The sequence below is a fragment of the Empidonax traillii genome, unplaced genomic scaffold (assembly GCF_003031625.1).
Source record: "Empidonax traillii isolate 1590-97213 ecotype Southwest subspecies unplaced genomic scaffold, ASM303162v1 scaffold101:size1699134, whole genome shotgun sequence".
NCBI classification, from domain to species: Eukaryota; Metazoa; Chordata; class Aves; order Passeriformes; family Tyrannidae; genus Empidonax; species Empidonax traillii.
In genome coordinates, this window is record NW_020955294.1 from 798,331 (window position 1) to 815,285 (window position 16,955).

A 16,955-nucleotide genomic window follows, 5' to 3' on the forward strand; every position below is an offset into this window, starting at 1 on the left:
TATAAAGACCCCAGACAATGACTGACCCCCTAACACTGTCCTTCATGTGCAAGAGCAATTTCTTTGCACCTTAAGAAGCAGCCCCAGAGCTCAGAGTGGTAAATCCCTGCACGGTCGATGCCTCCGAGATGGGTGAGTTATGTTTATTTTTAGCACCAGATGACGTAGAATAAGAGCAGACACAAACAAAAGGGCTTTTTAAGAGCACAGGTATGTTTTACTGATTGCTGGTTATGAGGGCTTATAGTGTTACAAAATACAGCACTTAATCTGCTCAACTTTGTACTGAATAAGATATATGTAAATATAATATTAAATAATAAAATATATATAAAATAGGTAACACAATAAATAATAAAAATATATAAGAGATATCTTTATATCTTATTATATTTTATATATAAAGACACATATATGAAATATATTTTTAATATATCTGATGTATCTTTATATCTTGATATCTGAATAAAAGATATATGTAGATACGGGATTGAAGACATTTTAATGTCGCTTTTTTACCAAAATCCTGGGGGTTTATCACCTTAAATACAAACACAGGGATTTTTCTGGCCAGCAACGCCCATGTGGAGAGGTCAAAGCCAACTGCACAGGAGTGTTCTGAAAAGCTGAAAGCTGAACCAACTGCAAACATCACTCAAGCCTCTTGTTCCCAAAGACAATCCCAGCACTCCTTGTTTACTTGATTCCCTTCCCACCTGCCTTTAGCAAAGAGCAGGAACTGTTGGGCAGCACAACAGAGTTGCATTTCTTCCAAAAGTAGGAGTTGCTTCTGCTGAGGATGGAAGGACAAGAGGACATCACAAGAGCAGAAGCTCAAGTGCTTTAAGCTGGAGGAAGAACAGACTCATCCTTTTTAAATCCTCCCGCCCAAACACGAAGAGGGAGGGGCAGAGTCACCCGGAAGGAAATGAAATTTAAATATTTACATTTTTTACAATATTCCCCCTGTCTGCAGCCTGGTGGGTAAGTCTAAAAAGCAATAAATAAGTAACTAATCAACCCCCACCACAACTGAGATCTGGCAGCTGTCGAGACCAGCTGCAAGCATTCAAAAAACCACAGAGTTTTAAGATATAAAACTGCAGGTCATGCATCGCTGCAGCTGTGCATGAACATCCTTCTTTCCGTTCAGATACCAGGTTTAAAGTGGTTTTACCACCTGTGCTACACCAACAGCTCAGGACAGACCTTGGCACACCCCCACCGCAGTGGTACAATAAACATCAACCCCCTCAATTGCACGTGCATAAAAAGCAAAAGAAAGTTTATTTTCTAAGACAGGCTGGCAATTGCCACCTTTCTGCTAAGTGATTAGGTTTAAAAAGAAACTGTTTTCCTCTTCAGGGGTATAATTTGTAGCACAGCCATACAGACACTTCCCAAAATGATCCCAAACCGAGAGTGCCAGACAAAGGTACCCGCGGGCTACACGGCACAGATTAAAGTCCACCTGGAACTGCAGTCCATGGCAGGAAATGGGCTCATTCACAGAATTCCAATTAGCCCTTTGTCATTTATCACTCACTTCTTGCTCTAAATTTAGGTCCAAAGCACCCCAGGCCTGCAAATGGAGCTGAAACAGAAAACTTCTTTGCCATCGCAGGGCATCAACTGAAAAACAACCCCAAAGCCAAACACCAGTTTTTGCAGCGTCAGCATTCCCTGGTTTTCCAGGCGCTGTCCCCAGGCTCCCGTTCCCAGCACACAGAAGGCACTATCAATGTTTAACAACACCAGGGAGGTGCAGAGTAAACAGAGATGGGCAGTGCCGGGGGAGCTGTGCCCGACTGCAACAGGATCCTGTGTCACACACGGCACCAGCACAGGCAGGGAACACGCTGTCATTCCCAAGAGCAGCGCTCTGGGAGACCTAAATTCTTATTTAGGGCCCTAAGTCATCAAGAAACAAACAAACACCCTGAAGACCCACTTTCTGAACTCCTGAAATAGCACCGAGAGAAAAAAAAATTAAATTGAAATTGATGCACCAAACTAAAAAAAAAAAAACAACAGAAATCCCTTTGGCCAACAATTTATTAGCTGTAAATGGCGCTTTTCCCCCAGATTATTAGGACAAATAGAATGCTGATGACAGAATTATACACAGTAATTAAATTACCAGCTTTGTTTCTAGCTAAGAACACAGATTTTGCAGAGACACAACAGGTCAGATGGAGGAATCCCCATCCCCCCGACACTACAGCAAAGCACAGTGTATGTTATCGTGTGTCTGAACCCAAGAGAAAGGCAGCAAAATTCATCTCAGAGCAGAGTCATCAATCTACAGGAGAACCATGAAACTACTGAAATACACACGGAGAAACTCTAGTGAGAAATATACAACTTTCTCTTAACCTCCTCCCCAGCAAAATTCCAATTCTAGGAAAGCACAGGAACAAACACACATTTCTTATTGACTGGTTGTTTATATGCTGCTCCACAGATCAGCTCCAAAAAGGATTTAATTTTATGTATGACAGAGTTTCTGTTACACAAACATGGAGGGTCCATTCCAGAACTAAGACAGACAAAGCTGATTATCAATGAGACTATTTTTGAGTACTAGGTCTATTTATAAAATTAATGCCACAAAGCCTCCTGCTCGATATTTAAAGTGTCAAACATGACATCAAGAGTTCAGCCCTACACAGCTGAAACAGGAAAACAGATCAGGAAAAAAAAAAAATCTACATGTATAATAAATTTTCTGTCATTTTCTACCTTTCTTTTCCCATCATGACTGCTCCAGACAAAAGCAAGGAAAAATAAAAATATAAGGTTGCTCATTTCCTAAGGGCACTAATTTTCCTCTGTTGTGACATCACACTGGAGCCACAGTTATGTTACCATATAAATTTTTAATCTAAGTCTGCCACTAGGACGTGTATTTAGACTGCAAAAAGCTTTTCTTTATTTTATTCAAAGAGGGGTTGATTAAAAAAAAGAACAACCAACCTCCTAACCCCCCCACTCTTACAACTCCCATCCAGCTGTTTGCACCAGGCACTCAGAAGCCAAGGAACAGACCATGGTTCTTTGAATAAGAACGTTGAACAGAAGCAATTCCTGACTTAGGAAGTGGGGGTTGCTCTTTTTGCAAGGAAAAACCAAATTGCCCTGGCACACAGATATTGAGCAGTAGCAGCACAGCAAACCAAAAAGAGGGAAAAAAAAAAAAAAAGAAAAAAAAAAAAAAGGAAGAAAATAATTACTTGCTTTTCTCAGCTTTTCATTTGGGAGCTGCAAGCATTTCACTCACCAGGACAAGCGGCTCGAGCTCAGCGGTCACCACGCGCTCCCCTCAGTTCATCTCCCCCAACTCTCACTCGCCACCTTCCTTTTCAGAGTGGCAACAAACCCCTCTGGGCTGAGACTGTCACAGCTCCTTTTTCAGAGCATTTCACTGCCTGCAATGAGGGTAACCCAGCTATAAAAAGGGGCAGAGCAGGTGATTCTGCCCCCAGCTGTGCCCCAGCACAAGGGCCGTTGCTGCCCCGGGTCACCAGCAGTGAGTCCTTCTGCAAAAGTCACCCAGTTCCCCATTTGGGGTTTTCAGAGATATTGCTGCATTCAGCCAACCATTTCTGCTTTATTGTAGCAGCTGAAGGTTATTTGACATCCACAGTTTGTTCTCTATTGACTGAACGTTCCCAGGCAAACAATCCAGTAGTGGTTGAACGCCACACAAACTCGATGTGGGCCTTGCTCGCATTATATCTCTTAGGGTATATTTTTATTTACTGCAGGATTAAAAATATTCAACTGGGATGTTGGAAACACCCAACCACATTATAAATACTCCACTGGCATCAAGTGGAAGCTTGCAATATGCTATTAAAGTTTGAAAGTGACGTTATTTTTCATTGAAGCTGAACGACAAACCCGCCTTTCCACTCTAACTTGTAGTCTCAGTAATGCCTATTCCTACTCTTCATTTCCCTTTTTTATGTTAAGCACTGCATGACATCCTCCATTAAGAAAAAAAGAAGAACCACCACATAAAAATAATTAAAATCTAAACAAATTGAGGTGTTTGAATCAATGGAAAGATTCTCTTCTATAACACAACCAAGAATCACAGAATGGCTTGGGCTGGAAGGGATTTTAAGGACCATCTTTTTCCAACCCCTGCCATGGGCAGGGAGACTTTTCACTATCCCAGGTTGCTCCAACCTGGCCTTGAACACTTCCAGGGATAGGGTAGCCACAAGATGAGGACAAGAACAAAGGGCAGAGAAAAAAAGGGTTCTTTAAAAGGCATAATTAAGCCTGCACAGTAAATAAATAGCCATTCAAAGTAAGAAATATCTCCCCCAAAGTCTGTTTATACAGTAAACGTCTTCATCCTCAATTACATGGGGGGGGGGGGAAGCCAAGACACTGTTTCTCCTTCCCCGTTTTTTTCCACTTCCACTTCCCGCTTTTTCTCCCTTTTCACAGCTCTCACAACACGTTAACTACTTCCTTGCTTTGTCATTGCCTCCCTCATCTTCTTTCTTGGCCACAAATCCAGGCTGTTGCTGCTCTGGGGTCCAAATCTCCAGGCCCTGCACTCAAGAAAAGGGGAATCACACACCTGACTCCCAGTTTGGACAAGCCCAGTCCTTGGGACAAGCAACGCCCCTCACAACTTCAGTCAGTCTGACCTCGGAGAACTTCGGTCTGGTTTGAAATTTACCCTCAGTTAAACATTATTTACATTGCAGTGCAACGGAACAGCTCCCAGTCACATCGAGTATCACGGGAATGCACTTATTCATGTGTGTCCACGTTGACAAAAGTGAGGTGGAATTTTTTTTTTTCCAGCAATTCGTCTTTCATTTGCCAAAAGCATCGTCCTCCACCTCCATCATCACGGCCTGGCTATTCCTGCATTCCTTACCCAGCAAAGTAGCTGGTTTTTTTTTTTCCTTTTAACCAGCACTGCCATCAGACCTCTCAGTTCTGTGCACAGTTTTCTCCACAGAAGTCTCAACTTGATCCACGAAGGGATTTTACTCCGTGTTTATTTAATTTCTGCCGTCGATGTTTTGGTGCGTGGGGACAAACAACCCCTCCTAAAATCTCAGGGAAACACTACTGGTTAGCATTTTATCCCCAAGAAATTCAACCATGCTTTGTGCTTCATCAGTTCTCAGAGTCATTTCAATAGGGCAGCAGTGGATGAATCGCAGCGTTGGAAAAGTCAACCGGACATCACCAGAGATGGAATCCTATGGAAAGCGTTTTGGCTGCATCCTGCTATGCAGGATGCAGCCAAAACGCTTTCCATAGGATTCCACCAGTGAAATCTCCCCAGAAATGCAGTGTTGCTAAGCCTGAATGCATATCAGAGTATTCCAAAAGCCGGCAGCAAGCTACAGTCTGGTGAACTTCGAATTCATCTACAGTGACACAAAATGGAGAGAACAGAGTTACCAATCTCATCACAATCACCAGCCTTTTCCCTGCTCCCTCAGTGTTTGTGTCTTGTTCCGCTCGGCTTCAACAAGTTTTTCTTTTTTTTTATAACTGCTCTTTACAGGAGGATCAATTTTTTGGAAGGAAAGGATTGCAGGAACAAGCTCAGTGTCTCCTCGGGTTTATGGAGGGGGTTATTTACTCTCCAGGCTGAGAGCATTTACTCAGCCCAGTCAATGCTTGAGCAAACAATGGGGATGGCAGCACAGAGCTCAGGGAAGGAGAAACACCCAAGAATTGGGTAGATTTATCCAAAATGCTTCACAGCTCGTGCTGGCTCACACCAGCGCCACAGCACAGCCACCCCTTCCCCTTCCCCAGCATTTCAAAGCAAGCCCCCAGAAATGTCAAGTCACTTAAATCTCCCTGACTGACCATAACAACACTGAAAATATGAATGAGTCCTCATATTACACGGGGATATTCCTGCCAAGTTTGTCCACACTACCACCTCCCAGCACTCGTATGATATAACCAGAAAATCCAGACCAGCATTAGACTATTTCACGTGGCAATTACACTTGACAGGGAGGTTTGCGGCGCATCTTGCCAGAACAAGAAAATTAAAGTTGAGGAAACTGTCGTAATAAGCCATCAGAAACCTGCTGTTCGGATCAAATAAGAATTATTTCAGATTGACAGATGTTTAGGGAGAGGTCCTGATATGCATTTTACTATGAGGAGACCCCTTACACAATTTATCACTCTGAACACCATTAATACAACTGTTCTAACAATGTAAACAGTTGCTAACCCCAGACAACAGACTCAGGAGTGATTTTCTTTCAAGATAATTTAATTGCTGACTCATTTGCAGTGGGAGGGAGAAAAAAAAAATCCCTGTGACTCCTTATAATATGTTTATCACTTCGCCTACAGATTTATTAAAGGCTGTCCTCTTCTGGGAAAAAAATGGGAATAAAGTATGACTCAACTCTCAGGTAAAAAAATAAACCAACACAAAACAACACTTCTGCATTGTTCTCTTTAATGAAGAAAGTTAATATATAAACGAAAACCATTACATTAATTCAAAAATTCCCCCAGATACCACCAGTGTGAGATCTTGGGCCGTTTGTCACAGGGACAAGAATTGAGGCGTAGCTTTGAGACCATCCCAAATACTCTGCTTCCCAATTCCTGAGCAGGAAGAACAAATTAATGATGACATTTAAAAATTCAAAGGAAGGTGACAAGAAAATGGTGCAGAGAAAAGCAGAAACGTGTCGGTGTTTGTGGAATTTATCCAGGCAAGGGTTTCTGTTAATCTACCATTGTTACAGGTAGGAGGGGACTGTCATTTAAAGCAAACCAGCATCTTGGTGGACATATTCAAAAGCTGAAATAATCAATATTAGCATGGAAAATCACTTCCACATGCACAGCTACCAGACAGCGCCACAGTAATTTTACAAGTACCAGAAAAGCTTCAGAAACAACAGCAATTTGTACCCAAGTTATGGATGTGAACAAGCTCCACAAAAGGGAGTTAACACCAGATTTCTTTCCCACTGTGGTTGCCTGTCCCTTCCTACATAATTTAACCACCCAAACTGGTCAACAGAGAATAAAGAAGGAAAGGGAACAGATAAAAATTCACTTTCAAGGAACAGTAATTTGAAAATGTCAGTTGTCAGAAGAGCAGGCTGCAGGCAGGAAAACGTGGTGCCTTAGAGCAGTCCCCTAAAGGGAATAAATCTTAATAAATGGCCTGGAAAATACTGTTGCCAGATGTATTTATGGAAACACTGTGATGATAAATATAGTATGAGAAATAATAAAAGATGATTAACATCTTTATTTGATAAGGAACAGGATACAGCTCCCATCCTTTGGAGTAAGGTTTCTACAGCAATTTAATAGGTTCCCTGAGAACAACAGACGAGTACTCCCCCAAGCCTCCATAATCTATTTCTTGACAAAAAAAAAGAAAACACTGCCATGATTCTATATATTCATATTTTTCGCTACCACTTGTCACCTAAATGAATTCCTGAACTGTTAAAAAGGAAGAAAATCCTCCTCCAGCATGAAATTTTTGAAATATTTTAAAATGTGCCAGGGGTAGAAGCACCACAGAACGGGCAGAGCTGGCTAAGCCTGCAGAGATGATCGCTGGAAATCAATGCATGTCCTGGTGCTCACATGAAACTCCCACTCTCCTGTGCCTGTATTCCCATCGTGCCACAGACCTTTGAGGCTGTGCAGGGACAGGATCAGAGCAGGTATTTGGGGGGTGGGAGGGGAGTGAGCACAGCTATGACGTAGCTGAGCCTATACCCAGGGCTCGTGTGAGCACAGAGACTGGAGGGTGAAAAAAAAAGCCAGGACTGTACCCTTGGACACTCATATTACCACTGTGTGGTCTTCAGCCTTCCTTTATACCAGCTCTAACACTTCTCAGGCCTTTCAGTAAATGAATTAAACTAATTAATTCACCAGTGAGTAGTTCTCAGCTGGGTGTCTGAGCTGAACTGGCTCAGTGATGGGTCCACCGTGCAGAGCTGGCCCAAAGGAAACGATGGAAACACGACTGTGGGAGGAGGAAGAGGAGAGCAGGAACCCTCCTTTCAGCAGCAGCAACCCTCTAGACTGGCTTAGCTGCAACCTGAAACCACAGCCTGATAATCAGTTTAACCTAAGTGCTGCCTGCCAAAAAGAAGTACCCTGGCCTTCCTTCTGTCCCCCACTCTCCCTTGTGGCAACTGGGACTGGTGTGGTCACACAGCAGAACTTACTTTTTAAGACCCGATGACTGACACTGGTCAGTGATAAATGACCTCCCTCAAATCCTGATTTCCATTCAGACCATCCAGGGGAAGCTGACAAACGTAATGGGTATCAGAAAGCAAATTCCCAAGCTCAGATTTCCCCCCCCAGTGTTTGTACACACCCGGGTTTTGAACAAGTGCAGCTGAAAGGGTGTCTCCAGGACTGATGGGTTTAGACTGGTGCAAAACCTGGGGCAGTGGAGAAAAATGTATCAGAAAGCTTTTGTATTCCAGAACAAGGCTGAGCTCACATCTACTCCTACTTCAAAGCAAATGTGCTTGAACAAAACTGCAGCTTGATTAGACCCTGTCAAGTGCCACTACAGCCCTTCCCAATGGATCATCAGCTTAGTGCAACCCTCAGTACCCTCTGGAGCATCAGGAGTTAATACACCACTTAGAGATTGAGCATCTTTATCTCCAGTTTCATCTAGAACTCAGACAGAAGCTGTGAAGACCAGACAGACAGCTCTGATATTTTCACAGCTAGGAGTGTCACTCAAGCGCAGAATTCCGAGTTTGGTTAATTGCTTTGCCATTAATTTCACACACGGCTCCAGATACAGCACAAGGAAGAGGATATAAACAGACAGAGCGAGCTGGCAATTAAGAAAACCTCGCCTGAAACCAATCTTTAAAGGAAAATTTAAAATATGACATAAAGATGCCAGCTTGTCAGATGATTTCAAGTAACAGAGCCAAATTTATGCTTCGTACTTCACCAAAATAAACCAAGTAACACCACAGATAAAATATCTCAGAGGGGTTTTGGCACAGGCTGCTGTTCACGTAAGATGAATGTTCCAATTCTTGTGTCTGAAGTCAATGGGAGTCTAACATGAACTCCAGTAGGCCTCAGGAAAGACAACTTCCTTAAAATATACCAGCCATGGAAATTTATGGTGGATGGTTAAAATAATTATTGCTTGAGCAATAACTTCTAGCACTGCTCTTGTGTTTCTTCCTGTGTAGATTAAGCCAATGACACTCAACATACAGATGTAAAGACAGTTTTATACTCCGTGGTTGTATCTAAGTTACTGTTTCAAGTTACTGCTTTGTTTGTGTTTTTCTTTAAAGCAACCAACCATGGTGCTGCCTCCTCATTTTGCACTGATGGAGCCCAGATTAAAATAAATCATTTCTGTTGGGGAGGATTTCAGTGGTGACCACCCATGCAAATACAAAAAGTTACCCTCTCAAGGCTCAAGTGGGGGGGTGAACAGTTAGACAAGGAAACACTCCGACAAAAACAGTGAAAGGGCTGTTCAGTCTTTTGTTTTCCATATTCCTCCCTTTTGTTGCCATTTGAGCAGCATTTCAAATCTTGCTGCAATTATCTGAGAGCTAAAAAACATGTATTGACAAAAGATGCAGCACAGGCCACACAGTCTGAGCAGGTCACTGTCTGAAAGGCGTGGGAACGCTGCTCTCACCCTCAGAGCTGGGCTGGGTTCATCCCCAGGTAATCCCTAACTCCCAGCTCAGCCCATTCCCTCTGCAGCACACACAGTTAATGCTTCCATTGCCTTCCCAGTATTGATCCTGATTCCCTTTGCCATGTATAACTCCTGTCTGCTACTGCATTTTTAGCTTCGCTAAAAAGCATTTTCAGAAACCACAACAGATGAACAGGAAGATAAATATTAATAAAATAAAATAAAAAAAAAATCCCACCTGAATTTAAATTTCTTCTCGGTGTGACTCACCACAGTTAAGGTGAGGTGCTTTTTGCTTGTTAAGTAACTAAAAATCAGGCTACCTTTTTTTTATTTTCTCTCCAAAATCTCGGTTATTTTTCAGTTCTTAGCTCTGCCAGACACACAAGACAAGACAGGGCTCTTCACTGCACACACAACCAAACAAGCAGATCTCAGCACTGTGTGTTTCCTGCCCTGCTCTCCACTTACAGCAACTTTCAAAACCCCTGCAATAGCCAAAAGATGGAACATTTATATTTTCTACCTTTCCAAGGGGCATAAGTTAACTTCCAGCAATTAATTTTTGCCATCTGCGAGGCACTTGGTTTACAAATAAAGATACCAATGTATTGAAGAATTAGACTCCAGCCAACCTCATGATAAACAGGTAACTGAAGTTGCCTGCCTCGAAATTCTATAATCTGTTCTGTGCAAACACTCAGAACCTGAACGTGTCTGAGGAAGGGTTGAAAAGCAGATGAGTGGTTGCTCTATACCAAGAGCAAAGCACAAGGAGATCTTCCTTTCTTATTTACAGAACCTGGAGAGATCTTAAATAAAGAAAAATATGTTTAAAAAACAACAAACAAGCAAAGACTTGACACAGCCAGGGAGCCAGGCTGTTTGGAAAGAAAAAAAAAAAAAGACATTTTTCACAGAGGAAGTTTGTACAGTCATGAGATTTTCTGTAGAAGAGGAAGAATGGAAGGATGGAGGAAATGGGGGTGAGATCCCGCAGAGCAGAGCAGCCAAAACAAGGACAAGGGACAGGAACACCCACAGAGGCTGCAAAAGGCACAGAGAGGGACAGCAAGATTTAGAGAAGCTGAGGGGGTGGCTGGGAAGGAGGTCTGAGGAGAGCACAGGACTTGCTGAAGAGCAGGGCTTGCCCAAGACAAGGTCAAATGACTGGTGTTTGACTGGAGAGAGGGGGAAAACCTGAGAGCAAAGGTCAGGCAAGGCCACGGTTCTGCTGCTTCGCTGGGTGGAAGCAGAAACTGCCAGGGGAGATGGAAACAGCCACGAAGGGGGCGTGAAAAGCCTTATTTTAAGTCTTCGTTGTATTTGGAGGAGTCAGGCCTGGGGAGACGAGCACAGGACAGGGACAGGAAGGGGAGAGGCACCACCACCAGTCAGCTGAATGAACGCCAAGGGGAGTTGTGGCTGATAGAGCTGGACATGAATGGGAAAAAAATACATAAATGAACACAATTCTTCATTATATCCCCAGTCATGCTGCAGTTCTGCGTTCTTAAGGTACTACAGGCACTGTAATAGAGAAACAGGACAACCCAGGAGTTTTTTCAAGCAATGCTCTTCCTTCTGAAAAACACGGAAATATTAACCAGGGGTACACTACTGTCCTTCCTATGTCAATTTATATAAAAATATCAAATGACTCAAATTTCTCCAGAGGCAATTCATCATCATGCTTAACTGACTATGCCATGACTAAAATGACACAGTGCTTCCCCTACTTACAGAATAACTTGCAGAGTGCAGGACCATTAACTCAGCCACCACCACACCAGACACTGAAGCCAATTCTGAAAGTAAAACCTATGAATGATTCAGAAGCATCAGAGGTTGGTGTGAAAGATATTCCTCTGAAACACACACACACACACACACACACAGAGTGGCTTTCATGGCAGTCTGGTTAGGAAGTGCTGCTTATCAGTCACCAGTTCTTATCTTGGGACACTTCAGTCAAGAGTAAAGCCATAAGCTCATCCTCAGGCTTTTTCTTCTTTTATAAGCTACATACTTGTTTTTTTTTTTTTTTAAAGAAAAGTATGCAGTTAAAATACCTAAATTTAGTATAGAAAACTTCCCAACTGAGAAGCATTTTTAATAAAGTGCCTGGAGTGCAAGCCCAGCAAGTCTCCTATTCAACCATCAGCCACAATGAAGCCGATGGGATTTGGTCCACTCCCACGCTGACAGACGCTGTTTGGTTTAGCTTCTTAAAAGTTTTTAAACAAAATTCCTTCTTCAATCACTTTCAAAGGAGCACACACAAACTAGTTCCACCCACCAAGGGCTATGGGAAAGCAGCTCAGCATCCCGAGGCACCAGGCCAGCGAGGGAAGAAAACACTTAGCAAGTCCCTCATCCCTGTGATGATGGTGCAGTGGCCAAGAAGCAATGAAAATGGGCAAAGAATTTACATCTTCCAGTGTTCAAAATACAATAGAGAGTCAGTCCACAGGTTAAAGTGTATTCACTGTGCCCTCAGGCAAATCAACAGGTAATTATAAAGATCAGGATCGTGGTATTTTTTAAAATTAAGACGGAAATTTGGGACTTGGCTTAAACAGGAAAAGACCCCGAATGTGCGTATTTCCACTCTGGAACAAACTGACCTGCAGAGTGGATCAAAACTCCCTTAGAAATTCTAAAAGGTGGGCACATGTATGTTCAAGGTGTGTGTTTTGCTTTTGAAATCAAATTCCAGATTTGTCCATTGACCCGACATGGAAAAACACACAGAGCCTAAAACCAAAAAGAGTGAGTGTTTGTGGGTTTAAATTCAAAATATATTTGCTATGTAATATCAGCTAATAACAGAGCAAGTAAGTAATAATAAACCAAGAAAAATTAATGTGAGGGAAGGAATTTTTGGAAAGTACCAACAGTTTTGAAGATACTCCCTGAGAGAGAAGGGTTTGACATCAGACAGTTACATCAACAATGCAGAGTTGGACATCAGCACTCACTGCCAGTCCCTTCCAAACCACACCTCGCCTGGAGATGAGTAAACAGCATTTTCAGATACTTCAGTTTTATTGTAAAGTGACACACTTGCAAGGGAAGCAACTGGAAATATAAAAGCACCTAAGGTTTCGTTACTTAATTTTCTGACATCCCTGGTCCCTCACGCTCGGCCCCTGGGGTGCGACGAGCACGGCGACAGCAAGGCCCGGCTCCTTTTGGGATCCTGGATTATTGACACAGGAATACAATGAGGATCATGGTGCTGCTGGTGGCACCAAAATCAATATGACAACGTCCCCCAGTCCTCTACCTACAGCCAAGCAGTTCTCTTGGCTGAGAGCTGCCACAACCTCCCACCACAAACAGAGACGCCACTTGTACTGGCCCAAGCACAGGGGGAAGAACGAGTCGCTCCAATACCAGATCGATTCTTTCTGCAAATTCTTATTAAAATATCTGATAGAGTGTGCCATTAACAGTTTATCACTGAATAATATCAATGGATATGCTAATTATCAGCCTGATGTACTAATGGTTTCAGTTTAGCGCAGCAAGAGTGGAACAACTGACATATCACTCCCGTTAACTTTGGTACCGAAGAATTAGTGTTTTATGATATTGCAGTTCCTTCATTGAAGCATTTTCCAAATATGAGAAAGGGAATTATACTAAAGCCTGAGGATTCTGAGAGGCAAAAGCTATGCCAAAGCATGTTGTTTGGTAACCTCATTTTCAGAGATGGCAAGCACCCAGATCCCAACTAAACCCAGGGAGGCTGAGAGCTTCGAATTTTGAGTATGATACTCAGAACAAAAATATTTTGAAAAATAAGACATCACTGCTCTGGTCAAGCAATCCAGACAACACACATAAATTAAATCTTCCCCAGAAAGCCCCTTGACCAGGATCAGTAAGCAGCACACCCCCACTCGCAGCACAGGTCAACATCATGAGCTCACAGTTCACAAAGCTCCCCCAGCAGCAAGGACTCTGCACTTGGCCTCTCTGTGACTCTTATCATATAGAAACTGTTACCCCACACAACGGATTACAGGGTTATTAAGGTCTACACTAATCCAAAGTACAAACCCAGGGCAGCACAAGGCATCCATTCTTTTCCTATTTCATTGCACTATTCCTTCCCCTATTCTTGGGCCCATTTCCCATCCAGGCACATTCTATATTATATTCCTCTCATATTGTTCCATATATATTATTTCTACTACAGTAGAAATTTTAGTTGTTTTATACTTGCTCTCCACAAAACAAATCCTAGCTGATGTGTCTTGCACAAGTAAAGAATGTATAAGGTATTTATAATCAATATAAGTAATTACAAAAAGCCATTATTTTTCCTTAGGGGAACATACTAATCCAGTTCTATTTTGTCTCATGTAATCTTAAATCAAAGGTTACACTACTCCTTTAAGCCATAAATGCAGTGCAGACAACTAAAAATATTAAATAATTCATTTCTCCAATTTTCTCGACATTAAAGCACAACAGAATTTCAAGGCACACTTTTGGCAAGCTACTTCCAAATAAAACCAACATGGATGAGAACAGGATAGTAAACAAAGTGGATCAAAAAAAACCCCAAACTGGTCCTATTATAGCCAAAGGAGGATGGGGAGAGGAGCCATTTTAGGAGCTGTAATTCCTTAGTGTAGGAACACAGCAACCACTTTCAGAACCCATCCAACTTGCAGTCAGTTCCCCCTGCCACGTGTCTTATTTACAGCATCCTCATCTCCCCACAGCACGAGAATGACATCAACCCAGACCTCCTACAAGACAGACTTCACCAACCCATCAAATCACTCCATTTCCTTGCACCTTTTTTGCCTTCTTTTTAAATGACAACATCAAAAATCTACCCCACCTGTATCTTCCAATCTGCTACCAACACACAACCACCTTCCCTGGCCAAGAGGCAGCAAGCACACTGCACATCTGCAGTCAGGCAGCCTGCAAGAGCCAGGAAGAAACGTTGTTGGAAGTTGTTCTGCAGCTCTCAGAAGAACAGGCTAAAGAACAATAAACAATGGTTATTCACCAGAAGGTACACGAGAACAACCCACACAACGCTGACCTTACAAGCAATGACAGCAAGGAAATCCACCTTCCCCTCAGTCTCTCAAAGGCCAGCAAGCACTCACTGACCTTAATGTAGGGGAAAACCCACAATTTAAGCACCTTCATCATTAGAACTTCTAAAAGGCAGCCTGAAATCCTGAAATCCCTGAGGATAAGCACTTTCTCGTGTAACTCAACCAAAAAGAAAAAAAAAAAAGCGCCCACATAATTCCCTAGACATGCATAATTAAGAATACATCATTGCCCTTTTCTGGCAGAGTGCTTTCCCAGGGAAACTCAACTGCTCTCTGAAAGAGGAGAGCTCTGGCCTAGTCCCGTGGCCGGGGAAAGCACCAATCCTTCAGGATTCTGCACATCCCTCCAGTTCTCCTGTATCTACGTTATGCCCAGCCTCAACTCTGATTTCTTGCTTCCCCACCCCTTCTCATACATCCCACACACTGAACACCGTCCCTTCCATCCCACCTTCCAAGCTAAGCAATACCTACAGTATTTTTTTTTCAATATGCGCACAGTTCCACTGTAAAAAACCGTCTCTAATTCCTCCCAAACCAGCCAGAAATAACCCTCCCGCAACAACAACCAGGGAAAGAAAGCTTGGCTTCCTTCTGCACAGGTAGAGACACCACCTTGAGAGAAGACGTGTCATTTTTCTTTGTCTTTTCCCGCACAGGGACGAACCGTCCACTCTGAGCCCCCCCCGAGGTGGGTTCCGAGCACACCCCAGCACCACCACCTGCCGCGGCCGAGCCGGTGACCGAGCCCCACCGCGCGGATTACACCTGGACACATCCCCCCGGCAGGGCGGCGAGGCCTCTTTCCCCGCCGCGCCCCCGGGCTGGGCTCCCCTTCCCCGGCCGCTCTGCGCTCCCCTCGCTCCGCATTTACAGCCCCAAACACCACCCGCGGCCGAGCTGCCCGGACCCCTCCCCGCTCCCGGCCGGCCAGGCCGCCTTCCCCCGCCCCGCGGCCGGCGCGGCTCCCCAGGCGAGCCCGGTGCTGCGCAGGCCTCGCCGCCCCCCGCGGTACCGTCGGCCGGGGCGCTGGGGCCCGGCTGGGCCATGGCTGGGCTGGGCCGGGCCGGGCCGGGCCGGGCTGGGCTGGGCTGGGCAGGGCGGGCGCCGCCGCCGCGGCCTCCTCCGGGCGGGGACCGCTACGCCACGGGCAGAGCGACGGGAGCGGCCGGGCCGGGCCGCCGCCTCCTCCGCCTCATCGTGACAGCAGCGGCCGCCGGCGGCGGGAGGGGAGGAGGGACGGGCGGGACGAGCGGGAGGAGGAGGAAAGAAGCAGCAGCAGCAGCAGCAGGAGGAGGAGGAGGAGGAGGAGGAGCCCCGCGCAGGCGCCCGCGGTGAGGGACGGGAACGGCCGCCCGGGCGGGGAGAGAGCGGGGTGAGGACGGGGACTGGGAGTGGGGAGAGGGAACAGGGACGGGGAGAGGGACAGGGATAGGGCCTGGGAATATGGACAGGGACAGGGACAGGGCCTGGGAATATGGACAGGGACAGGGCCTGGGAATATGGACAGGGAACAGGGACGGGGGTACAGGGAACAGGAGCTGGGAACAGGGACGGGGATCAGGGGCTGGGAATAGGGACTGGATCCAGGGAGAGGGAGAGGGCCTAGGAACAGGGCCTGGGAATAGGGACAGGGAACAGGGACAGTGATTGGGATGTGGGAATAGTGAACATGGACTGGGGACAGAGATAGGGAGAGGAATAGGGACTGAGGACAAGGATGAGGGACGGGGACAGGGACCAGGGACTGGCAACAAGGGACAGGGGAGAGGGACTGGAACACGGACAGGGTGAGGGTGATGATGGCTCGTGGAAGGTCCCCCCCCAGGCCGCTCCCCTCAGCGCCACACCCCGGGGTCTGCAGCCTAAAGGCATAGTTAGTGTTTATTATTCAGGAAATCGGTTTAAGCAACACTAACAGAGTATTCTGCCCCACAGTCACAGACTCACTGAGGCTGGAAAACACCTCTGAGACCATCGTGTCCAATATTTGACCGATCACCACCTTGTTGACCAGACCAGGGCACTGGAGGCCATGTCCAGTCGTTCCTTGATGTGATGAGGAAGGAAGCACCTAAGAGTCGTAAACAATTAGAAAGTTTTATTAGTAAATTAATAATTGAGGTGTGACGAGGGTGGGCAGTGGAAGGAGCCTGAGCAGCCACGGGGTCCCT

The 16,955-nt window shown here is 45.0% G+C and overlaps 1 protein-coding gene across 2 annotated transcripts in view; it reads right to left on the reverse strand.

Moving 5' to 3' along the window:
* The window catches only part of RABEP1 (rabaptin, RAB GTPase binding effector protein 1), a 40,789-nt gene extending 24,936 nt beyond the window's left edge, over positions 1-15,853 (reverse strand). The window contains exon 1 of one of the 2 annotated variants that reach the window (XM_027882093.1): positions 15,797-15,853. In XM_027882093.1, the coding sequence (XP_027737894.1) occupies positions 15,797-15,830 (34 nt within the window). In that variant the 5' untranslated portion in view covers positions 15,831-15,853. Of the gene's footprint in view, positions 1-13,759; positions 13,794-15,796 lie in introns of those variants that run through there. The other variant, XM_027882094.1, reaches the window with a different exon arrangement.
* Positions 15,854-16,955: the final 1,102 nt, after the last annotated feature.